This window comes from Pleuronectes platessa, chromosome 15, assembly GCF_947347685.1.
Source record: "Pleuronectes platessa chromosome 15, fPlePla1.1, whole genome shotgun sequence".
NCBI lineage: Eukaryota > Metazoa > Chordata > Actinopteri > Pleuronectiformes > Pleuronectidae > Pleuronectes > Pleuronectes platessa.
This window is the reverse complement of record NC_070640.1, coordinates 16,726,399-16,752,771: the sequence shown is the minus strand read 5'-3', so window position 1 is coordinate 16,752,771 and position 26,373 is coordinate 16,726,399. Positions and strand designations below refer to the sequence as shown.

At 40.4% G+C, this 26,373-nt stretch overlaps 1 protein-coding gene across 4 annotated transcripts in view; it reads left to right on the top strand.

Annotated features, from left to right (window-relative positions):
• fgf11b (fibroblast growth factor 11b) overlaps window positions 1-8,846 on the top strand; it is a 32,137-nt gene extending 23,291 nt beyond the window's left edge. For all 4 annotated transcript variants that reach the window (XM_053441560.1, XM_053441559.1, XM_053441558.1 and 1 more), the window contains 2 exons: window positions 7,897-8,095; window positions 8,710-8,846. In XM_053441560.1, the coding sequence (XP_053297535.1) occupies window positions 7,897-8,095; window positions 8,710-8,846 (336 nt within the window). The remainder of the gene's footprint in view (window positions 1-7,896; window positions 8,096-8,709) is intronic.
• The last annotated feature ends 17,527 nt before the right edge of the window (window positions 8,847-26,373 follow it).

Here is a 26,373-nt window from a genome sequence, read left to right as displayed (position 1 = left end):
TATGCATATGAGATATAAAGGAGCGAGCGTTGTCTGTACATGTGTGAGTTAAATCTTGATTTATGGCATATACACCATCTGCTATTATCTTCTGAGCCCTTGATTAGCATGCATTAGACTCCGGTGCCTCGCCTCTGTGAACAGCAAGGAAAAGGGATTTCCTCAGCAGCAGTCAATAGCTGCAGTGAATCCCATGCTGACCTCTTTCACAGAGTTTCCTCTCCATGACACACACACACACACATTTACAGGAAGGATTTGCAATAGGTCCTGTATAACAGCTGCCTTCTTGTACAATATTATGGATGTTTGGTTTTATGGCCTTGTGTTATTTTCTATAGTGTGTGTGATGTTCTAATTTGCTAGAGTACCAGGGAGTGCAAATGGCGTGATATGGTCCTTTATCCATATGTCTGCGCTGTGAGGGCATGTTCATATTCGCAGTTACATTTAAAAGCAAGCCAAGCTAGTGCATGTCAACGACTAGGAATGTTTTCACTTGTGATAAATAAGCACATCACTGTCAGTCTCAGAGAAACCGAGAAGACTGACAGAGACTCATTGCTTCCCTCCAGCCATTTTATTATCTTCTGGCATATACTGCCTCTGCTTCTGCTTACTGACGGTTATTATGTTGCTTTCTCATGAAAGCCAGTTTTCTGTGTTTTTTTATGAGATTAAATGAGTGAAAGAGCAGGATGGATAAATAGAAGGTCATTGAGACAAAGATTTGTGATTGCAATTATTATTCATTTATTTGAATGAAGAACAGTCAGGTTTCTTATAAATTCTTTGAGAATTAAAATGATCAAACAAATTCTGTGTTTGACTTCATGACCGTTGAAAGGATGACAATTTGTGTTACGGGGGTTGATAACACAACTGCGAAAGACACAAGGCGAACACACAACCACAACGGAGGTGAACAACAGAAACGACAATGAAACGAGCAGGGTTACATTCTGTGGTCAAGCTTATCTTTTTGAAATGCATCAAGCACCTGTACCGTCAAATGTACAATCATCTCATCTTAAATGGCGGCTGGACTGGTTTTCACAAATGTTGGCTTGACTCAAACATCCGTAACTTGACCACATAACGTGACTCTGCTCATTTCATTGTTAACATCTGTTGTCTCTTACTTCCTCTGTGGTTGTTTCTGTTATTGCTATTTTTATTTTTTCCATTAGTGCGCTTGTGTGAGACGTCTCAGTCACTGTAATATTCACATCACTGTTAGTTCAATGAGATGAGCTGTTTTTGTTTGTTGAGTCTTTCATGGTAACTGCTTGTTTATGTGTTGTGGACCCTTCTGAAAAAAAAGCCAAAAGTAATGCGGATGCTAATGGGGATCCTAATAAAGAGAGAAAGAAAGCTGACAGTTTTCTCTTGAATCCCACTCTCCTGCCACACACACACCACACACAACACACACAGACACACAAAGTGATGGGGTTGTTGGGCCCGGCTCTGCAACAAGCAGAGGAAGTTCACTGCTCCCTCGTCTCAAACATAAATCTCACAAGCCTCACTACCTGTAGGTAACAACAGGAAATGGCTGATCCTGATACAAAAATAGAGCTTGGCTCGTTCCTGCCCCCATTTTATAATCTATGTGCTCTGTGCGTGTGCGTGTGTGTGTGTGTGTGTGTGTGTGTGTGTGTGTGTAAGGAGACTGACATGACTATTGACAAGTTTCACATTTTTGTGCCAGTTTAAGTTGAGACATGAGCTTTTCATATTTCAATCATTTTATATCCTAAATGTCTGTGACCATGATGAACGTTCAAAGCTGATCAAATCTAGTCCTTTCTTTATCTACAGTATTTTTTCTTTGCTCCCCTAAGAGCTGCTCTCCATTACCACAGCTTCTGAACAGAGCGAGCACTACGCTGCATACCCAAGTGAAAATTAGAGTGTGTGACGTGAGAACAAAATAATTTGGGTGCACCAGTGAGTGACTGTGATCAGACAAACAGATGGTAAAGATGCAAGTACACTAATGGATCTTTCTTATTAGCATAGAGCAGTGTAGAAAACACTCTGGTAGCAGGTTCTTATTTCTCACTCGGTGATGTCCGTCACTTTCACTGGTTAAAATGATAAACGTTGCCGCCAGCAGATCCGATCACCTGTCACAAATGAATGTTCAAAGATTATTTGTGAGAGCAGACTGCAAGTGGAGTGCTTCTGTAGTGCCAAGCTGCAATGGTTGGATGATTCATTGATTTGTCGATCAACAGCAAAATAAAGACATCTTAAACAGAATATAGTTCCAATTCGTCATTTGTGCGGCTATACTACAATTCATTGTCTTATGAGAAATTAAATTCAATATAATTGGAAGTTAGTGTTTTTAACAAACACCAAAATCATTTATTTAAGATCTGTAATTTTAAATAATAAATTAAACAATAAAAGTTTACTAGTGCAGTGCCTGTTCTAAACCGGCCTGTTTAGAATAGAAAGTTCAAATTTACCAAATTGGGGAATCCGTTGTCGCTGCCTTTGTGAACGAGCTCTTGTTGATCACAACGTCAGTGACGTGATCAACTTATGAACTTAAAAGCGAACCCTGACCTCCAGGAGACAGGGAGCAAAGGCTCCAACATTCACAGTGACATCTAAAATCCTTTTTCAATTGGACCTCTCTGGGGGCGGTGTGGCCTAGGGGGTAGAGTGGTCGTTCTCCAACAAGAAGGTTGCTGGTTCAATCCCCACTCTTCCCCATCTGCATGCCAAAGTGTCCTTGGCAAGATACTGAACCCCTAAATGGCCCCTCATAAATATTGAGTGTACTAATTATAAGTTGCTTTGGACAAAAGCGTCAGCCAAATCACATGTAATAAAAGTAATAACATAGGTTCACCATGTTTGTCACAGAGAATAAAGGAACATTTACGGATTGAATAGGGATCTGCGAAGCCCGGTGACCCTTGTGTGTGAACGTTTGCAAGAACAGAGGGTATGAAAGGGATTGTCATCGCGGACAGAGGACTGCATTGAGATGCAGGACAACACCAGTGGCCAGATAACATCCCTTTTATCACCGGACGGCAGGAAACCTGGACATTAGGAAGAGTGGCTGAGAGAATGGACAGAGCAAGAAAAAAAAAGAGATGAGGTGTAGAATTGTTGAAGAATATAAGGAGACTTTGTGCTTGGCAGCCAATAAGGAGCACTTAGTGAAGGCAAAACCTATTCATTCTCACAGACTCGTCATCTACCTCGTACAAGCTCTCTCCTTTCAAAAAAAATTGGGGATGTTTTTAGAGTGTAGCTCTTGTGATGTGCACAGATATAATGGTGGTGCTGATGATGACACATAATCAATCACTATTATTCGGTGTCCCAGAAAATTTAAAGCAGAGGCCACGTGCAGCCGGTCACCTCTGCCACTGAGGGTCAAGAGAGGGGACGTCAGCTACCACTCCTCTGTCAGCTGCTTTATATTGACAGGAGCCTTCAAGCTGTCAATCAACTCGGCAGGGGCAAGAGTCCCAGCACATTATCATCCACTCATGCTCTTGTCATGTGAGTATCATGCTTCCCTGGGCTATCATAAAGCATCAGAGACATGCCATACACATGTGGTGTTAGACAGTATTAACTGCCAATCTCATCCCCCGCAAAGCCCTCTTAATAAGCAGGTCTGTGCCCTATCGACTTACGTAACGTGTCATTGTGCATCTACATCTGGCTGGGCAACATCAGCAACATGGTTGCCCTGCACTGGAAACACTCATGCACACAGATTATGTGCATGTGCATCAGAGGATTGCTGTGCATGGGCTTTATATTTTGACGGCTCGCTGCAGCAGTAATGCAGTAAAGTAGGAATATGTTGGGATAACTGCAGCTGGGCAGATTTCACATCTTCCCATAGATTATCCAAGGAGCTGATGGGACAGTCAATAGTTGACACTGTGACCCCTGGTGTCCAAACAGGGGACTGCAAATAACTGCGTGTCAGAAATTCTTCAAATAGTTTTGGTGAATTTCAGAAAGAGAGCTACATTTTCAGGGGCATTATTTCTGATTTCATGCTTGTGTACGCATGATGAAATGAAAGTAAACAAGATATTAAATGTTATTCATGGATTCTCTATCCTTTTAGTCACAACTATCATTCCTGTTCTTACATCCTAATTATATGCAGGGTGAGACATTAGTCAGATTTGGAGAAACTGTGCCTGGTGAGTGCTAGAGTGTGTTATCAGTACTTCACCGTCCTTATTTGGTATGGAGTGCAATCCCAGTATATGGTGGCATGGAGGAGCTTCCTGAAGCAGGTAGAAGAGATGTAATCAGGAACGAGGGTAGGGGAGGGAGGCGCTGTGTGTGTGGGCGGGGGGGAAGTTGGGACGGCGCTCTGCATCATAAAAAGGTTCTTCCCATCTTGAGGATTCTCAGCACGGACGCTACTTATTACCTTTCTCATATGCTTTCATTTAAATTCACTTTTGGCTTGAGACAAATGGAAGGGGAAGCTGCCCAGGTCTTTCAAAAAGTCATGGAGAAGGAGGTTTTTATTTCATTTTAAGTCTGAGCACCCTGTCGTTTAGGTGGAGATATGAAATCACTCTTAAAAATGTGCGACACTCAAACACATCTCCAGCAATTATTCTACTTCAAAGGTAAATGTGATGGTTGGGGTGATGTCTTCAGTGAGAGCACGCTGGGTTGTCCCTGTGGTTCTGCAGGAGGTCTGGAGGTTACCTCAAGGTCAGGTCCAGAGACGTGGATTGTTAAAGCACTGTTTCTTATTAATCATCTAGTCTATGACCGTCTGCCATATTCTAATTTCTTCCGCTGACCATGCAGGCAGTCAGACCACATCGTTTCTGCAGTTGTGGCATGCAATGCAGTTCTATATGTCACAATATAACTTATCTTTCACTCTTTAGTCTTCGTACCTGTCACACTATCAGTTGTTGCCATAGATTAAATAAATTCTCTGGGAAAAGCTTGTTAAAGAATTATAGTTCTGTCAAGTTAGGGATGGGTAAATTGACCATTGTATTTAGTTACTACAAAAACTCTTTATTATAAGGACATTTATTTCATTGTCTAGCCTCAGTTACATTTTTCTCTCCAGACCTTAGGAGACTGCTTGGATGAAATACAGAAGTTGTGGGTTCTATCATTGGGCTAATTCCAGGGGACTGATTATGAAGGGTAATCAAGGAGGACTTGGGAGAGGGGTTATCGCTGGTGTCATTTCAGAGGTTGAGCTGACGGGTATTTTACTGGATTGATGGTTACTCTTCCCAGAGGAACGCAAGTGTCAGATCATGGGGTGCCGGCAACTAAAGCCCTGGTGGTGGCCATGCAGTGTTTTGGCCCTGGGGGAGATGCAAAGAAGCATCACTCTCCCTCTCTTCTCCCCACTAATCTCCTTATTACCCAGCAACCTCTCTGTCCTCTCCGAGTGATCTCCCACTCTCCTTTCCTGTCTCTCCTACCTTTCTCCTTCTGTCTCCCACACTTCCCACCCCTCTTGCTCTCTGCCCTGATTAATAATGAATGAAGCGGATCATCTATCGATCCATCCTCTTTGTGTTAGCACAGCAGAAGATATCAAACCAGTCAGAGGATCTTAAAATAGCTCTGTGATGTGGTGGCGATGAAAGAAAAAGTTTGTTGCATTAAGTAGGGGCTTGTTGTTTGTTTGTCTTTAGAGATCTAAGAGCGCAGTTGCACAGGCATAAACTGTGGCGGAGCAGGGGGGGGGAGGGAGTCATTTTTGTTTCAGCTAAAGATGACGCCTCCCCGCGAGAGAGAAAGGTGATGATCTGCGATAAGTGTGAAACTAGAGGTCTCCTACACCTTCTCAATCTACCTTTGGCACTTTATTAAAGCTTGTCTATGCCAAGTTTTGATCCCTTGGCCCTGTTCTCTCATCCCGAGTCTCGGAGAAATCCTCCACTCAGCCATTTCTGCCCTGCTGCTCCCACTTAATCAATCCGGCAGATTGGCTTTGCTCTCTGACAGGGGAAGGACCCTGCCGAGACCCTGATGGAGACTAAGAGAGATGTATATCTGTCGGTATTGGTTAATATCACCCGATAACATTATGCAGGGTTCAGTAGTCCTTATGTTGAGGACAGAGAGGGAGGGGTCGTGCTGTGAGAACGTGATCAATTACAACTACTAGCTGAACTGTTGGATTTGATCCAGGTTTGGATAATTAGATTTTCTAATGTCTATTTTGATTTAGGCAGTTGTGGACGATTGACAGCAGTGAGAGTAGTCTATATTAAACGGATCATTCTCTTTCTTTCAGTGCATGGTTTTCGCCCTTTTTTAGTCTAGACGCCTTTAAATATACTGATATGTAGTTAAAACCCCTAATCATTTTCCATCAACAGACATTTTTCTGATAAATCTTTTTACACCCTGATTAGGATCTTGTTTATTAACCAATACACTCGACTGCAGTCCTATTCTCAAGCTGAAACAGCTGATAGTACAATAAATTGATCCATAAGAAATCTGTTAATTGAATATTTATTTATTTATTTATTTATTCATTGCAACTTGTTAAACTTCTCCAATGTAGGGCTAATATTGTTGTCTTATTCCTCTATATTATATAGCCTTGTCGGTCTTATGGTTCTCAATGTGAGTCTGGTAAAATGAGCAATTTGCCTTATCGTGTGGCCTTTGGGAAATCACGCTGGGCTTTTTCCAGATTTGTGACATATTAAAGACCAAATAATTCTCAGATTTATTTCCATAAATGTTCAAGAAAGTGAAAAGAAATTATGGACCTGGACCTGTCCCCTGAAAATTTTAATTAAATAAAGTTATTTCCTGACATACACTGCATCTTTCTACCAAGTTATGTGGAACTAGGTTGAGTGAAATCTTGCTTACAATCAAACAGACATGGCCTCTTTGGAGAGGTAGTGACGAGCAGAATAACTCATAATCAGCCGTACTTTTAATGTAGCTTTCGTCTGTGCATTTTTTAACATATTCTTTTTTTTTTCCTCCTCCATCTCCTTTAAACTTTCAGATTGTCAAATCATGTGAATTTTTTTTAATTGTTTCAGGGTCAGGAGACCAATTTCAGATATTTATATTGGAATATTATTATTTTCCATCTCATCAATCATTAGGATGGGAACGGGTGTTTCAGTTAGTGCCGCAAAACCGCATGTTTATGAAGCAACTGGCATTATGATTTAAGCATGACCATGATTGTTCCATAACCTTATTTTAACCACAATGATTGAGAATATGAGGTCCATGATGTTTTCCTAAGCAAAACAATAAAATATGAAAATCTTAAAGTCAATACTGATAAATGTAGTCTTACACATATGCATGTTGCACACAAAAGATTATTCCTATATTGTACATCTTCAGGGCTTTCTTTTTTTCTTTATTATAGGCAGGTCTATTTTCTGAACTTGCCACTGAAGCAGTAAACAGTTTGATGTCAGAATCAGTCTTTTGTATGTACAGTATGTAATGTACTGTATGTGTGTGGGTTTTATTTATTAGTATGTTAGTGTATAGGTGTCATTATTTCAGTGCTTTCATCTTCCCTTCTCTTTTCCTTGGGGGATGTGTTGTGTTTAGTAGAGATGTTAATTCTGTTGTTCATCATATTGTATGCTCTGTCTTGTTGTTCCCCAAGGACCAGGAATGTTCATGCTTTTAAAGACACAGAAGTCCAGATATAATTATATCATTCGTTTCCCTCAGGAAAAAGTCACCTCATTAATGTTTTTCACTGCCTGTTTCCGTGTACTTGTTCTTCTTGTGTGGACTGACAGGCACTGGAGTTCATGTTCGAAGAATCATATAATGGTTTTCCTGTGACATTTGATCATTGTTCTTTGTTTGTTTGTAATACGAATGCACCTCTCCCCTTCTGCTTTCCAGGAGCACTTCACTCCAGAGTGTAAGTTCAAGGAGAGCGTGTTTGAGAACTACTATGTTACATACTCCTCCATGCTGTACCGCCAGACCCAGTCTGGCCGCTCCTGGTATATCGGTATCAATCGTGACGGCCAGGTCATGAAAGGCAACCGGGTAAAGAAGAACAAAGGAGCTGCACACTTCCTGCCTAAAGTTATAGAGGGTTAGTGTCCTTTATGCCACTTGAGCACAATTTTAAATCTGTTTCTCAGTTATTAAAGGAGACAGATTATACAAATTTTCAGGTTCATCACTTTAATTTTACTTTAAAAAGTTGACATGTTTTAATGTTCAGGAAATGCTTACCTCATACTGTTCATTTCTGCAGCTCCTCTTTTCAGCCTTTTTCTGAAGAGCTTAATTTTAGTCTCTTTAATGCCCCCCCCCTCCCAATAAAGCCCAGTCTGCTTTGATTGGCTAATGGCCCACTCTGTGGTAACTGGTCAACCCCTTCCTGCACGTGTGGAAAATGTTGGCCTCTGCTCTCGCTTTACCTGGCATTGTTATGCAGCGGGCAAAAGTAGCCGCTAGGTGTGCATTATGCAAATGTAGGTCAACGTGATGCAACGTGACATCATGACGTGCAGGAAGCATCGTCTGCACTACTGATCGAGCAGAGTTTTCTGAGGGGTAGAGGATCTCACTTTACCGCAGACTTTGGGCTTTTAAACTTTGCAGATCTCTAACACAAAAACATAACACACTGAAAAAGCATAATACGTCTCCTCTAATCAACTCCTTGATTATTAACCAACAGCGTCTGTCTTTGTCTCACAGTTGCGATGTATAAGGAGCCGTCTCTACACGAGCTCGCCGCTGAACCGGTGAGCCCTCCTCGAAAGACGGTCAAGACGTCTGATTCGCCTTCTCTAAAGAATGGACGGAAAGAAGCCCCCAAGGCTGACGCCTCATAGCACAGGAGACTGAGGGTGGGACAGAGAGCAGTGACACTTGGAACACAGTCACTAAAATATGCTGAGGGTGGCTGAGGGAATGGCCATCACGTTCCTGAAGTGCACTACATGATGCTGAGGGACAAAGGGTCAGCCGTCCATCAGCAGCCGAGAAGGCCTGAGAGAGGAGTCCCCCCCTCACCTGTCCCCACAGAAAGAAAAGTCCAGCGCCCCAGCCAGAACTACTACCACCTCCCCCTTCCACTGTTCTCTGCCCCCAATGACTTCTTAATGCACAGTCTCTTTCATTTCTCTGTCATACTCCAACTTCTTTGTCTCGCTGACAATTCCATCTTTTCTCACACACACGCCTACCCACCCGTTGGCTCTATTGTACTGTATATTCACCGCTCGCGCACTTCCAGCGCCGACTCTGCGCCATAATCCTCACCCATGGGCCCCCTCTTGAGCCCTAAAGTTGGTGACAGTGTGGCGCCGCCAGCTTTTCCACCCACCATCTGCCGACCAGCTAAGCTAATCACCAAGGTCAACTAAAGCTCATTGAGATTAAACAGCCCAGAGGGGTAAAGATCTCTGCAGGAAGCCTGGGTCTGGTCAGGTCAGCGGAGCTAGATGAGTGGATGAGAGATTGTGAACAGAAAATTAAGATTATGACATTCAAACAAATTTTTGTTTTTGTTTTGTTTTGGGGTTTGGGTTTGAACCTTTCAAACTATTTTGGATTAATGTCAGCCAGATGGAAATGGATATGGTAACTGTTAACACGATTAACACGATAAACACGATAAGAACGAAAACAACAAGACAACGGAACAGTGGTGATAAGGCTGGAAATTATGTTGTGAATATTTCATGAAGCTAACAAGAGAGGTGCTGCCTGCAAAATTATGAAATACAATAAAATAACTATTCTTCCAGGAAAGATGAGCCATAAAATAGATTTTAAATGTCTAGGTCTTAATCCAGCCTCATAGTTATAGGATCAAAAGGCCTGTGCAATATTTGTACCAACAAGGCAACAGATTATTCTGCTAGGAAAGAAATAATAGTCAGTGTGTGAATGAGTGAGAGCCACTTATCAAGGCAGCATCTCATCAAAGGCAACAAATGAGCAAGTGGGTCATGTTTTAAAACCCAGGGTGCTTCTGAACTCAGTCACCTGAAGAAGGAGCTGTAGTGTATACTTCACTCAGCATCTGCTGTCAGCATAAAGCCAGGTTTGAAGCCAAACATCAAAGCCAGAGGAGCCTCTGCGCTGGAGCACTTGTTATTCCGAGGATGTCTGGCAGCTTATCCACGCACTAGCTTTATCAATTCACCTTGGAAGAATCTCCCTCAAAAATGCAGTTGTCTGAGCGAATGTCTCTGTGTGATTGTGTTTTAACCCCCGCGTGTGGATGTCTTCTGTGGTGTGGACGCCCCTGGAAGATTCTTTGTGTGAATGAGCCCACGCATGTAGAGGTTAGATAGAGGTGTAACCTCTGCCTTTTTGCTTCACAGACTGTATTTAAACATGGGCTGCTGGGTTATCACTTCTTGCCACAATCCTGAAACCAAAAAATTATGTACCCAAGCAAATTTGGAGCCAGAGACTGCACAGCAGCAATCAAGGGAAAGATCCGCAAAATCCCATCGATAAACGTACTTGACCAGTTTCCCACAGAATGAATTCAATCTATGACGGTAACAGGGGTCATGACAGGGGTCATGCACAGATGATACAAGACTAGAGACTGAAAGATAAGTCCTCACGTGAGAGAAAAAAACTGCATTGCATGCCACTGCTGAAGCTATGGGGTCTGACTGTCTGCACGGACAGCAAAACCGTTATGAACCATTGCGTGAGCACACTGTAGCTTGAGGTTGCACACGAGCAAAGGGTAGATCTCTTGTGTTATTATGAGGGTAAGTGTAAGCGTTAATTTGACTTTTTATTTTGGTACATGTCCCATCCACTAATATGGAGGATGTGGGGTTTATGACCTATACGTCAGCCAGCCACCAGGGGTCGATCGAGACACTTTGGATTCATGTAGTCCATTTTTCTGTATATGGTTAGTGTCAGGACCGAACACTTTATCTTATGGGGATGAACCAACAGGAAATAATTCCTTAAGTTATCATATTTGTTTAGATGCTATTACCTTGTGTTTTTATTTACACTGGATTTTTTTAAGCAGGGACGACTGTTAGACAAAATAAGCCATGGCCTGATGGAAGCTGAGGCTACTAAATGGGAGCTGTCAGGTTATTTCAGTGCTGTCGGCTGCCGGGTGCTGTCGGCTCTGCTAAGCCACTGAAGGGAAAAAAAAATGTCACCACAATGTTCCGTCAAAGTGAATACGCATGGATACCACCAACAACAGCAGTAGCAGTCCCTCGCTATGTCAGGAAAAGCAGTGTTGATGCCGGAGCAATGCTCATTATGGGAGCTCAAGCTCAGCTTCAATGCAGCAGGGAGGTTATCTCATTTTAAGGGTGAAATAATGTGCAGATGGGTTACAGGAGGTGAAGCGGTGGCTTCGTGAATGTGCTGTACCGAGGGCGAAAAGGAAGTCTGAAATTGTGCGTTGAATCGTAAAGAGGTCAGCACACGGAGGCAGTTATTTTGTGAGAGTGAGGGATTAGCAGGTGTATTCTTGAGGAATGTTGATAAGGAATTTCTGCAGTGAAGTAAGCAAGATTCTTGGCAGGGTTTTATGTGCAGCATGAAGATATGATAATGAACGCGAGACAAAGGGGCATGTAAGGCACTGTGCGCTCTTTATGAAAGGGGGTCTATGGAGGAAATTAGTTGGAGGGCTTTAGCATTTTTTTCCACGACGCCTTTTAATTTTCTGGGTTTTTCCAGGGGGGAAATCATTCGCTTCAATTTTAGATATTTTATCCTTTAACCCTGATTTTGCATTGTAGAATTACAAATCTATTTTTGATGAGCCAACTCCCCCTCTCCCCGGTGGATTTGGTACATCCTGGTACGGTTTCTAACTGTGCGTTACTAACTACTGTATGATATCAAAGCGTGAGCGCAGCATGTAGCGTACAACGTTATGGGCTTATTTTAGCAGCCAGTACTCCCACAGTCTTCAGTGTTTGTGTATTCCGTGTGAAGCTGCTTCGTGCCACTCCGGAGTTGATCATAAGTTCACTCCATAAGCACTTGGAGGTGCAAAGCAGTGACAAAGTGACAGCAAGGGAATTTTGCAAGCCAAAATAAGACATCATGGCATTTTTTCCTTTGGGCTATGACAAATTCTTACTTTCACTTTTGTTTTTCATCTCTAGAATATTTATATAATAACTTTAACCCTGGAATAAATGAAACCACATTTAAATTCACTAGATCCATATATTTATTTAGATCTGGACATTAAGAAAATATTAGTCCCCTAAACATGCCTGATTGTTTTCCCTCAAGATTCATAAAATCCTTCTCTGCGTAGTCAAGGAAAATATTTAAATGCCCCATCTCACAATGTTAAAGAAAGAAATGTATGGATACTTTCCTGTACTATTTCACCTCTTTCCAACACGTTTAATAGAAATCCGTGTCTTGGTTTTGTGTACATATAAGATAGATCAAAATTCCTCCATAGACCTTTTAAATCCTCCAAAAAAGAGACATTCTTTACTGTACTGATGCTAAAGAATGCCACAGTAGGTTGTCAGACAGTGATACTGCAAGTAGAACCGAGATTAGAGTAACATGAAGTAGTCTGATGAGTAGAAGTAATCTGACATTGAATGTGAAAAAGTAAAGTAGAGGTAGAATGTAAACAGGAGGTGGTAAACAGAGTTTGTACAATGAATGTTAGAGAGACTGAGAAAGCAAGTAGGTGCAATGAAAGCAAACAGAATGCAGTTGTTAAGTGACGCTCTTGAATGTAAAAGTCATGTGAGAAGATGGCAGCCGCAGGTCCAAAGAGAGAGAGGTAGAACAGCAACTAAAATTACCTCTGTTTTTGCTGATTGAAGGAGTCAGAAAGTCCTCCACTTTGCCAGTGGGAAAACAAGTATGTGACGTCAGGTCTTGACTGCGGGGTGTTACAATAGAGCAGATGTATTATGTGTGCCCACACGTAAGACATTTAAAGTCGTAATCCCTTTCCTACACACATCTCTTTACCCACATCCCCATATTTTATTTCAACTATCTTTTAAACACTGTCGCCTGCGTGGGTGTATACTTACAGGGTGTTTATAAGGTCTGTGTGTGTGTGTGTGTGTGTTTGTGTGTGTGTGGGTATCTGTGATTAAGAGTCAGGTAAGACAAGACAGAGGCAAGGAGAAAAAGAAAGGGCATGAGACTGAAACAGTGATCGATAGACTCAATAAAACATAAACGAGAGAACAGCCACCCTGAGATAGGTGCGGAAATCTCCCCAAGGTCAGCCAGAGACAGGGAAATCTATTTCTTCATAATGAACTCGGAGAGCTGTTGTTTGATAAGGATCTGTGAACTAAAAACTAAAAAATGGAGACGCCAACTCGACGACAACAGAAGGAAAGGGTTTTGCTTATTTCTTGAGGCCATGACACTGGACCCTGGACAAATAGCTTCCTCTTGTTTGAAAGGCTGTGATTTGCAGCAGCCACACTGTCCATACAGATCTGTAAAGGTAGTGCAGGTTCATAAACATAAACCTTCTCCCCAAATATAAGACTTTGAGGCGAGTAAAGGTCCTTGCACATCAAGTCCAAATTGTTTCTTCTCAATTTTTTTGCATCTGTCAAAAACGTTTCCAGGGACTTTATTTGATGTGTTCAGGATCAAATCAATCACAGAAATTTGTTTAATTTGTTTTAATATGCAGTCTCAGTGCTGGTAATGTATCAAACGGGACCACTGACATCCTGAACTGGACTTGGAAGTGATCCGGATAATTTCACAGCTCCTCGATCAGCAGATGACATTTTCTTTGTCCTGTGCGTGAAGATTTTTCCTGGATGACAGATTTGAAAAAATTCATGAAAAACACGGACTTGTTCTGCAAAGACCTTAACTCATTAGAAAACTGGAGGCACGTTGCACCTTACAAGCACCGGGCATTGCCTAATGCATTTCAATGTGAAGTCACAAGGAGGTTCTTATAAAGGTTATGGTCGTATACAACCAGGGAATCAATTCATCCCCATTAGTGGGACTAACAGGCAATAATGAATATTCAACTGCAGCTCAGCGGTCACCTGTGTTTAAGCTTCCATTGCACTGCACAAGGAACCAACATCCAGGGGAAATCTCTGGAAAAAATACTGGTACCATTTGTTTTCAGGTGTATATTAAGAACCAATAACACATTTTGATCGCACTGAGCGCAGCAACAATACCACACAGTAGCATCTGTGAAATGCAACCATTCTGAGCTATGCATCTCAAGTTATTTTCTATGGAGCTTTTTGTTTCTGTCTTAGGAATATGAAGGAATTTTTTAATTATTTCACATTAAAAAAAAGAGCTGAACTGCAGACAAATGTGATTAAACTGCTTTCTATCAATGCTTTTATTTGTTTTATTATTAGTAATTAAAACATGTCTACTGAAAGGTGTGTCGTCAAACAGGGAAAATCTATGTATAACTAGCTCCCTCTAATGGAAGAAGTTGGGAGCTAAAAAGGTAACAAACTTAATCAAGGGTAAAAAAAAAAAAGAAGAAAGATTAATCCGGTAATAATATATAAATCTAATTCTATGACAACCGATTATTGCAAACCCCATCAAAATATTAGTATTAATGTCCTTAAATCACATTGCTAAATGTAAATGTGCAATGCTCACTGTTGTTCAGTGTTAGATACTGATTAAATACTGCCTGACCAGGTTGAGTCTTGGCTGCAACACTGTTTGAATAGGTCTAATCAAATAAGCAGCCGCTTTTTTTTAAAGGGCATTCCTCAGAAGCCATTTATTTTGTATGTGTATGTTTTGCTCCTGCGGGCTGATATTTCTCCTGTTGATGTGGATGACCTAAATGTTCAAAATGCTACCAGTTTACATGTGTGTTGTGTCAATAATACGCTGTATATCGGATGTCAGATCTATTTTCTTTTGCTCAGAAATGTACTTAAATAATCGTTGTTGATGTTTTTGTATTGTATTTTAATTCTGCCATGTCATGCCTCGTCCCTGAATGTTCCTCCCTTTGGTGTGTGTGTTTTTTTCCTTTGGTGGACATTTATATCCACACCGGTCTCCAGAGTGAACTTCAGCCGAAACGGAATCCCACTGTGCACCTGAGTTTTTTTGTTTGTGAAAGATGCGATGCGTTGGAGTGGAAACGGCCGGACATCAGCATCTACAGCCAACATGTGTCCTCTCGTACCCACACACTGACCTTGGTGGTCTCTCGAGTTACGGTCACGCAAGTCTTCCAGAAAGTTCCCCCCAACCTCTCTCTCTCTCTCTCTCACTGTTAAGGACTTCGATTTCTTTCAAGCCAATCTTGTCTTCCGAAAAAAAGAAAAGAAAGAAAAAAAAAAAGAAAAAAAAGAAGCCATAAATAAAAATGGGCCCTGGCACTGACGAGCCACAGAGAGAAGGCCTGAATCCTCAGGCAGCTCCCGAGTGTTACCAGGGATTTGGACGTATGCTGGACTCCTTACAAAAAGAGCCAAATGAAGCAGCAGGAACATAATGACTTTTTTTGACCACAGCAGCACAGCAGGTAAAGAAGACCTGCAATATGCAATGAGAGCTAACGGCCTGCAGCGCTCAAGGAGTTGAGACAAATTCCGCAAGGTTAACGAACTACAATCAGGATTTGCAGGCCATAAAGGCAATCAGTGGTCGCAATAATTAATAATCGTCTGGACTGACATGGGGATTTATTTTTTTGCAGAGCATGCATACGTCACCGTCATGTGGCTCTTTAAGGACAACTCCCTCTCAGTATCAAGCCCTGGATTCACCCTCGCTCTGTGTTTGCCATCAGACCTGTGTACATTTCTACGATACCTCCTACATGAATTGAAGGGAGAAGTCTTATTCTGGAATATTATTCAATAAAATAACATATATTTGTATGATTGTAAGCCGTGCCCATTTTTGGACTTCTTTTTCAGATTTATTTAAAGATGTTGCATGTCAGGATGCTTCTAATCATTTTTGTCCATCCTCTTTCTTTAACAGTCACCTAATGAGCTGTATGCTGGTGGAGATATATGTCACAGAAATACATATTCAAGAATATAAGGGAAGGTATTGTTAAAAAGTTACTTTATCCAAGTTGAAGCCATGACTGCTATGTCAGTGTTTTAAACCAAATGACTCGAGGAGCCATTCAACCAGTGGCTTGGCTGTTCCCAGCGGTGGCAGACTGAACCTACAGACCAGTTTCTCTTTTCCCTATCTTTGATGGATTCGTTTTGTAGTGAAGAATTGTGTGAATAATAGGGCTGCGAGTTTTTCACTGACACACAATTTCTAGTTTGAATATATTCAAATATCCACACACACACACACACACACACACACACACGACGTTGCTCCGCTTGTCTGAGGTGCCCCCAAGTGCTGCAAACAGGTGAACCCACAGATTTGTGATGCGGCAGCTGCATCATACAAAGACGACTAATACGTCACTTTTGATCGTTACTGTTCTATGTACGCTGTGGTTGACTTGGCTTGCTAGCGTCCTCAATTTTTTTAGCAACTTTACTGATAGGGTAAGGGGACATACAATAGGTCAAGATGACAGTGATCGCCCTTTGCTGGATCAGGAGACAAACTACTTCAAATGGTCTGATGCGCCACTAGACTGTTTATTTAGAATATTTACTAGTCTTTACAGGTCGAATAAGAACTTTTCCTCCCCATGTAAAAATACTTGTTAGATTTTTGAATAAAAAGTCAGAGATACAGACATAAACTTCGGACAATTGGCCGCGGACATTACTCAAACTTTTCAACACCGATGTCGCCCAAAATTTCTCAAATCTTGTCTTTCGGAGTTGAGATCTGCGTTTCCTAAGTGTATGTCAACTCTTTTAAATCCTGCGATATTTGTATTCTTTTGCCATACTCAATGCTTGTTACAAACGAATCCAGTCTCTCAGTGACACACACTGATGCTCATATAGCTCCTCTCAACAAAGTGTATTTGCTAATCAGTCTAATCCAAGCAGGAGGGTCTGCTTCCACACACAGCTACAGCAGAAACACACAAACCTCAGCTCCTCTAATGTCCACTTCCTCTTAGAGGTGGATGTGAGAGGTGTGATCAACAACAGATGAAAGACGTGCATAGAACACTCGATGCCAGTAGCCTCACTAGCCTGTGGACAATTAATGCTATTTTCCAGCAATAACTTTTTTAAAGAGATTTAAAAAGGGAAGGTCAGCTACGTTTGCATTATAACACCTGCTCATATAAAATGTTATTTTAAAATAATCCTTGAAAGGTTAATCTGAATTTTCATGGTGACCTCAGTATCTGGACCTCAACCGATTTAAATAATAAATAATAATAATATTTATGAGCCAGATTTGAGAGCTATAATGAAAAATGACCTGACTTTCCCTTGAATTTTCTCCAGTAAAATATCTTGAAACTTCACATGCAGACATGTGGGAGTTTACATGGACAAGAGTGAGGTGAAAATTCTTTGTCACCTGTTAAGGATTTTTTTTTAATAATAATTAACAGGAGCAAGTGGTCAGGAGTTCTTCTAAGTCAATTGTCTGTCCAACAGCCATGCACATTCCCTGATTCAGAAAGTCAATCCTTGCTTACTGTTAGCTATGTAGCTTTGAGGGAAAACCGAGCATCACTGAATATATTTGGAAAATTGTTTCTTCTGCAAGCATAAAAAAAAGCTTATTAAACAAAACCTCTGAATAAATTGTCATTTTTATTGTTAGTATTGTATCTGAGGGACTGGTTTATTTCAAAATAAGATAGGACAGGGGCTCTTAGGGGAGAATCAGGTCAGCTGAGATTAAAATTGATGTTTAGAATCCAAACCTGACACGAACTGTCACTGGCCAAACAACCTGTTTAATGCTAATACAATATGAACCAAAGACAGTGTGTGAAGACACACAGGTTAGCAGACAGCAGAGGAAACTGTCTTACCTCCCTCACGCTGCTGCTTCTTTGCATTCCCTCTGTGCAGTGAGAAGTTTACTTGGTGAACTCAAGTCAAGTTAAGCTAGCTGCTTACTTCTGTAGTGTCCTCATGTGTTAGAAGGGTCAAAGAAGCTCCATGACTCCAGGTCACTCCGTGTATTTGCTCCCTCTGGTTCCCCGGGTGTTTCCTCCATCCTCCTCGGCTGTAGATGGCTTGTTCTTCCTCTGTTTATGTCTCTGTTGCGTTTTCCCACCATCTTCAGGGCAGGTAGCCCCGCTACCCAAAATCTGACTGACAGGATACAGGTGTGTGTGGGTGTGTGAGTGTGAGAGCGCCACCCTGAGGCGAAGACAATAAGAGCACGCTACGCTTGTGTTCAATGTACAATTAAACAGATGACGCAAGTAACAAACTAATTCCGCGCTGTTTCCATTCAAACCTTTATTTAAACCGATAAGTCCCATTGAGATCAAGAGCTCATTTTCCAGGAAGACTGGATTCCATTAGGGCATCATGGAACAAATCGTTTAATTTTAGATATACATCCTTACAGCACAAAAAGAATAAAAAGAATGGTGATACAAGTTAAAAACAATGACAGTTAAAAGTAGTCACGTTTGTTGCTAGATTCTTAACCTTACCCTTTGGAGTCACGGCAGGGGCGTTTCTAGGATTGAAAGAAAGGGGGGGCTTAGCCCCTAAGGATGCTGAATGTTTGCGCTCGCAGCAGATATCCATGTTTCATACAGTTCATGGATTGGTTCAATCAGAAAGAGTGTGATTTTTCTCTGTATCTTTGCTTGCATTCATTCAGTATAAGATAACAAAAAAGACAGAATTTCAGGGTCATTGTGAAATTTGACAACACAAATATGAACTGATTATAAACAACAACATTCTATAGGCACTGATATTATTGTTTTAAAATACTAGAGATATATATATTAATGCAAAGAATAGAGAGCTGTCGATAGTTATTTCTTACATTTCAATTTTGCTCGTTCACACTCTTGCTCACTGGAGACATTTTCTAACAAAATAGCTAGCTAGCTAGCTTAGTGTTAACATAGCTCATTACAATATTCCCTTTCATTTGCCTCAAGTAAACCTAAATTGAAGCAGGTAACAATCGTTAACAACTACAGTTAGCCACATTCTGTAACTACCTGTAGTTACAATTTCACTCCGTGCATCATTTACTATGAGCTAAACTCCTTGGCTGTAATCCTGCTGTCTTGATGAGAGACGTTACTTGGCAGAGTGAGAAAGCCAGCGCAGCAGCGATGCAGACTCCCCAAGGTCCTAGTGCCTGGTCTTTTATTGTTAAGTATGATGAGAGGCTATTGGATTGTAATTTGAAGGGGGAGAAAACATACAAACACGAATCGCACTTACATATGTAGCATGTTAGAGTTATAAATAACTTGTCCATGTGTAAAACAATAGTTTATAAAAAAACATCAAAAAAATCCCAATAATTATATGGGGGGGCTGAAGAACATTTTAGGGGGGCTTCAGCCCCCCTTAAACAGGTCTAACAACGCCCCTGAGTCACGGTATCAAGCTTGAGATTATGTGGTAGCTCATTCCAAATGTGTAGTGCAAAGAATCTTAAAAAAAAAGCACAACATATTTCATTTTGAAGGTTGAAGACAGTCTATCGAAAAACCCTGGCTCAGCTAAGCTTGAAACTGGTATAATTAAGGAATTAACTTCATCAGCGCGGTAATAAAACGCCCACAGTACCGGTCCCACAGGAAAGGCATCTTTGATGAGTCAGTGTGCAAACTTTAGGCACTTAACACATATGCAGGGCTTCCACTGAGCTGCATGTAAGATATTCCTAACATATATAGGACTATGTGGGTCCTATGCAGGCTGCTAGCACAGAAAGAAGCGTGTAAGCTTCCTCAAACCGAGGCGGTTACATTATGTGCTGAAACCATAGACTGTATATAAGGGCTGGAACCGTCAGAGTAGTGGGAAGTCTCCGCGGCTCAGTGCTTTTCATCCTCCACCAAAACAGCAGTGTGCTCTCCTTTCTATGTAAATGTGAAGGAAAAATAGGCGAGGAGAGGTGAGTAGTTATTTGTAACACCCCCTCAAATAGGCTCCTGAAGCTTGTGAGAGGCCCCTGTCTGGTACGAATCGCCTGGAAACCAGGAGAAGCCTGGAGGCCAAAGCAGGGGTGTGCATTCACTGTCTGAGTAATGGGCTTATACCCCCAACTGAATGCAACCACTCTGCTCGACCTCGGTATCAGAACGAGCAGAGCCAGAGCCAGTGGGATTATGAGGGATCCTCACCACCTCTGCAGTGAACTATTCCACCCTCTACACTCACTCACACAATCGTCTCATTAGTCACAAGTTCCACACGTAGAGAAAAAGTTTTGCCCCCCAGACCATTAAGACGAGGAACTCTGCCTTCAGCCTCTGTAGATGTAGTTTATAATAATCGTGCAAACAATTACAAAATATGCACTTTAATAGATTTTGCCTGTCACCTCAGGAGGACTGTCATCTTTGGTGGACTGATATAAAAACTATATTTTTCAAACGCAGTGAAGATTTAATAAAAGATTGTTAAAGAGAGAGATAAATGTAAATAAACTTAAATAAATTGAGATTAAATGAAAAAAGATAACGCCCCAATTTAAATACCCTGCAGACAAGTTTGAATACATTAGAAAATGTAACTAATGGGAGTTTTAATGTTTATTGAGCAGGAGGTTATAACTTCCTGGACAATGACCAATGGGCCTTCGGAGCAAATAGCGAGACATGGAATTTTGGAACTAATAAAGGCAGCAGAGTAAAAATCGTCTGCAATATGAAGAGGAAGATAAGGTCTCTTTCAATTTTTAAAGGCCTTTGACACTACTGCTCACAAGTTCAATTAGGTTTCGGACCAACCTCAGAACTAAATAGCTTTGACATTACAGAGTACCGATTCCATTTGAAATTAAATGGCGGTTCCTGAGAGCACGTCTGGTTGAGAGAGAAACAGAGAGTGTGAATGGAAATTATCAAATGGACCCTAATTATATAACACTTTTCTATTCTTATCAACTACTCAACACTACTGAAAGATTTTACAAATTTTACAAGAAATTTTACAGCCCACAAGTTGCATTCACCCATTCACATACCATGTCTGCACTGACAGCACATCCACCAGGGCCCATGCAGAGTTCAGCATTTGCCCAAGGAGCCATCAAACCCGATAAGTGGAGGACCCTCTCTATAAGCCACTGCAGTGTGATGGAATTAAAGAATCTCTAGAAGAGAAAAATAAAAAAAACATTGATTTCGATTTGGTAAATAAAACAAAGTCTGAAATCGAAGTTCCCTCTTTAAAGACAAACTTCAACAGCTCTGCTGATAAAATCCGCCTCACCAAATTAAACAGCAGATATCAGTGTACTAAATATACCAGATTTTCCACCCATTAATTATTCTCAGTGCAATTATTGGAAAACATAATGTTAAACAAATTGACATAAAACATTCTGGATCTGCTGCATGATCCGGTTCCTAACCAAATTTGAATGGGTTCTTCCTCGACTCATTCTGCATCTTTCTGTTTTGTCGTAATCTTTCCAGTAGTCTTCATGTAATCTTTCTTAGAATCAATACAAAGCAACCAACAAACAGACAAATGGACAGGGGTGAAAACGAAACCTCCTTGGTGGAGGAAAAAGTGCTCAAATACCTGAGCATGTCACAATGAAAGTGAAAGCTGCAAATGCATACTTGACATTTTGTAAAACATACATACATCTTATAAGGCGGACACTATGTTGGTAACTAGATGCAGAGTTGAAAAACATGAAAACAAACTTCAAACACATTCAGCCTAGACAGTCATTTATTTGGTCTGAGAAGAACCAACTGAAAAACAGTCTGATCTCCTAAAGAAGCAGCTTCTCTTTTCAAAGATCCAAGATTATTTTCAACCAAAACCTATCAGATGGATAAATAGTCGCAATTATTTCTCATACACAACCCAGCAGTCAATTAGGCATCACAATATCTCTGTGATAACCATGGTAAATGGATAAGGGCTCATATCCCACAGAAAGGGATAATTAAGCTACGAGTCGCACTGTGGAACGAGCTGAGTCGAGCAGCATCTGATCTGGCAGATTATGGTGCGCTGTGGGCTGTCACTGACTTTCACAACCCGTTCCCCTGTGTGACGTGACCCCGGTCAGGGTCAGACAGCCCTCTCTCCCACACTCTGATCCTCCCTGAGCTTTACTGGGGCATCTCAAATCTCATGGAAGCATGACGCATGCATTTATATAAGATTATTCTCAGTAAACCCACACAGAGCGGAGCAGTCGGCACTCAGACTGAATGGAGCTTTATATTTCTTAATGCAGCAAATAAGGATTAAAGCATTAAGCCAAATGTTGTTCTCACGATAGCTTGAGGAGCCAATTACCCTCAGCATGCGCATGTTTCCGTTACAGGCGTCTTTACATACTAAATGTGAACAAATATGGGAAAATCTCAACCTTGGAGTCTTTATTAGCATTTGCATGTTAATTTTGGTTTTCTGAGCAATGACTGACTGCCAGTGTTCTCCTCGCTTCACGCAATTCTACGGATCTTTCTTTGACTGACACCAGCATCAGATGGAGGGAATTAACCGTGAAACGATTAACAAAGTCACCAGAAGTGCAGCTGAGGGAAGTCAAGAAATATGAAAAATGTTGCCTCAGTATCAATAATTCCTACCAAAAGATAACAGTGAAAAGCGATTGTAGTATTAAGTAAAATAACTTAAAAATATAGGGAACAGAATTAATTTGTTGTTCATAACACGTTGTCATGGCTAAGGCTAATTCGAGAAACATGTTTGCCATGAAAAGGACCATTTACAATAATTACTTTCTTATTAAACGTTCAATATATAGCTTTGGCCACAAGGAGTTTCTTAATCAGAAATATAATAAAAGACAGTTTGTTGTGAGGCAACGTGGGATCATGTGAGTTGATGTCTTCTCCACCATTGTGAATGGACATCTATAGAGGCAAACTACAATGAATATTCCAGATCCAGTACGAGTGACCAATAGAAACAGCTGAAGGAAAAAACAACCAACTGACCAACGGTGTGATTTTCCTTCGTCATACATCGTTCTGGAGCTCCTGCAGAGAAAGGCAAGGCCAAAGGTGAAGCAGATACAACATAACACTAAAAGCAACCGAGATAAAGCATCCTATTACCTTTAATAAAATTCAGAATTTATTTGGATTTGAACATTACTGGTAACATTTTGAATAATGTAGGTACATTAGTCAACATTATAACCATAATAAAATTCAATATTGCCTCCAATACAGTATCAAATTGTTCTGTTAAATCTTCTTTTAATATTGTTATTATTTCAAACAAGACAATAAGATGGTAACCATGCACTGTTGACATAAGTTGATAAAATGCACAGGAGTAAATATCATAAAGTGCTGGTGCTTCTGTTACAGTCACTGAGCAGGAGCTAAAATGGCTGTTTGCTGCATGGGCCCTTGTTCACACTAACCAGTAGGTGGCAGCATTGGGTTTCAGAGTGGCCGTCATCTCTAATGTAAACTTTCCTCCTATATCCTGCTTCCTGATTCCTTCCGACGGTACCACCATCGACTGTATGGGTACCAAATGCACAAAGGGGGAAAGGATACTCATTACTTAACCAGAGTGAAGTGATGAGGCTTGAATAACATGATCAGAGCAAAAAATCTGTTAAGCTAAAATTCATTACTCAAATATCAAAGAAATTAAATGGGGGGACTTTTAATTAGGTAATAACTTTAAGTTTCAGGGTGAAAAGATTGATTATTACTGATCATTTTACAAAGTGACATTGCCAATACACATACAGTACATAATCCTCCCTAAAAACAAATGTTCTTTAGATGTAGTGGAATGTATATTTACTATGTTACTGTACCTAGTCATTTTTCTAGGTACTCTTCACATTTAATCCATTAAATATATATGCAAATATATGTACTTTTTACTACACTTCATTCTTTTAACAATGCATTGCATCTACATATTCACATAGTTTTGTTTGTTTTTTAAATATTTTTCAAAGTAATAAATAATGAGAGGGGAGTTGGTCGAATGATCCAATCAGAGTGGGCAGGGAAAAGATGATAACATTAGACCCCGCCTCTTGCAGAAGCAGCATCACAACTGAAGAAGAAACTCCTGAAAAAGCTTCAGAACAGGCCACCACCGAGGGTCAGACATTTATAACAATGAGAATGCAGTGTTTTCAGAAGCATCATCTGCAGAATTCTTCATTAATATGACAGAGTTTGTACTATTCTTTTATTAAACAGACTATAAAGTAGGTAGAGGTAATGATGTAGTTGGATGTTACATGAGGGAATAAGCTGCATAAGTATTTTTAACTTAAATACATTTTTCATGTACTTTTACCCTGTACTTGAGTATATTTTTGATCTATTTAATTGTACTTTTACCATCCTCTACTACTCCTCTGATTGTGGGCCCTCTCAGATCAAGTGTTACAGTCCAGACCATGAAAATAAGTCTCCTGTTAAATGTTTCATTGAAACTCAAGATTTACCTTTAACAGAAGTATAAACAAATACCTGTGCGGACACGCCTTGGGAAGCGGTGCAAACACTGAAGTCGCGTGAGTCAGTGTCATCTGTTTCATCCTCAGATGAGTCATCTGATTGGCCAAGAAACATGTGCAAGTAAAAAACATCTTTCCAATGTAATTCCAGTGTCCTACCTCTACTATGACTCAGAGAGTGACTGTTGGTATCAATCTAAAAATGAACCTTGTTGCGCAAGTCTCATAGTAATTTCAAAACCTGAACTCAAGTGAAAACATTGAGACATGATCATGCAATGTATAACGAGTGTGAGAAAATCACATGCCCTTGTTTACGAGGCTTGTGTATGCAAATTGTTTCTTGTGGCATAATTCAAGTTTTCTAAGACAGCAGCAGTCGGTCAATAACAAACTGTTTTGACTGGTTAAAATAACTGAATTGATTCTCACTGTAAAACAGAGGCTAAAATTGCCACCATAACGTACCTGTACAGCACACAATAAATGATTCTTACATACACGACACAACTCGATTGACATTAACCGTGTTACACAGTCAAAGATTTAACAAAGACTTAATTTGAAAAGACAATCTTAAGACACAAAATCAGAGAGAAATCAGAAATAAGATTAAAAAAAATTATCTCTATCTGACAAAAAAGTGCCAAAGTGCCAAGTTTTCCTTGTTTGCTCTTGTGTTGTCATGTTGTATAGCCCAGTGACGTAATCTGATCACACTTCGCCCTCAGATTACAGTGCTCCTGAAATGAAAGCTCCAAGTGTGGGCTTCCGGGAATTCTTCTTGGAGCTCCACCTTGTGTAGATCGCATAATATGTGGTTGTAGTGAGAATGGAGATGGCTTCATTGGCTCACATATATAGATAGTAATAAGTATAGGCAAAATATGAACAAATGGAAAATACTGGTAACAAAACCGATTTATTATTTACAGTAAAGATTGAAGGAGAAGAAGTTCTTTGCTTTTTTTTCTTTTTTGTTGACTGCTATAGACCATAAAAGTGTTACGGGAAGTGTTGAGTAAAGGACAATGAACACAGTAAGAAGTGGGAGCTGACTGTAACAGACACATTGCTCATTGTCCTGACCACAGTGCAAATGTAATGGGAAGCACATGTATAAGGAAGTGGTCTGTGTTCCATTCATTTCATGCATACATTCACTAGTGAGTGGAGTATCAGGGATCAGCAGGAAACCGTGACTCATAATCTTCTTCCCAAGTAATAATGGTAACTAGTGATAGTTTTGTTTAGTACTCTACGGTACTCCTACACATACTAATTATTAATTGGATGTATTGTATGCTGTCATGTAAACAGAATTCATCAATACACCGGATTTAAACTCAAAACTGCAGCTTGAACCTTAGTTTACATTCAGCTTCTGAATTGTGTTGCACTGTCCGTGAGACAATCCTGCTTCGTTTGTTCATTTCCCTCACTTTAAAATGTACTGTACCTCCTACATGGCAGAGTGTAGTTCAGTTCACCTCCGCTGAACTATACTGAAGATTAAAAAAAATTGTTTGACCAAATGTAAGATTAATGCAAATGTGATATTTGCATAAAATGTTCACATTTAACTTTAAGACAAAATAGGTAATATGGGGTAACAGATTATTTTAGGATGAAACACTTTAAATGAATTAGATAATTATTAAATATATAATATATCCAAATGGCCTATACATTTTCAGTTTTGTTGTACACAGGGATACCTGTGTCAGCCTGTGACCTTAGTAACATGTTAAATACTTATTGCTCAGTTTGTGTATAATTAAAAGTAGCCTATAAGTCTGAGGTCAGTAGTTCACATGAGTAAAATGCTTAGTATACTTTTGC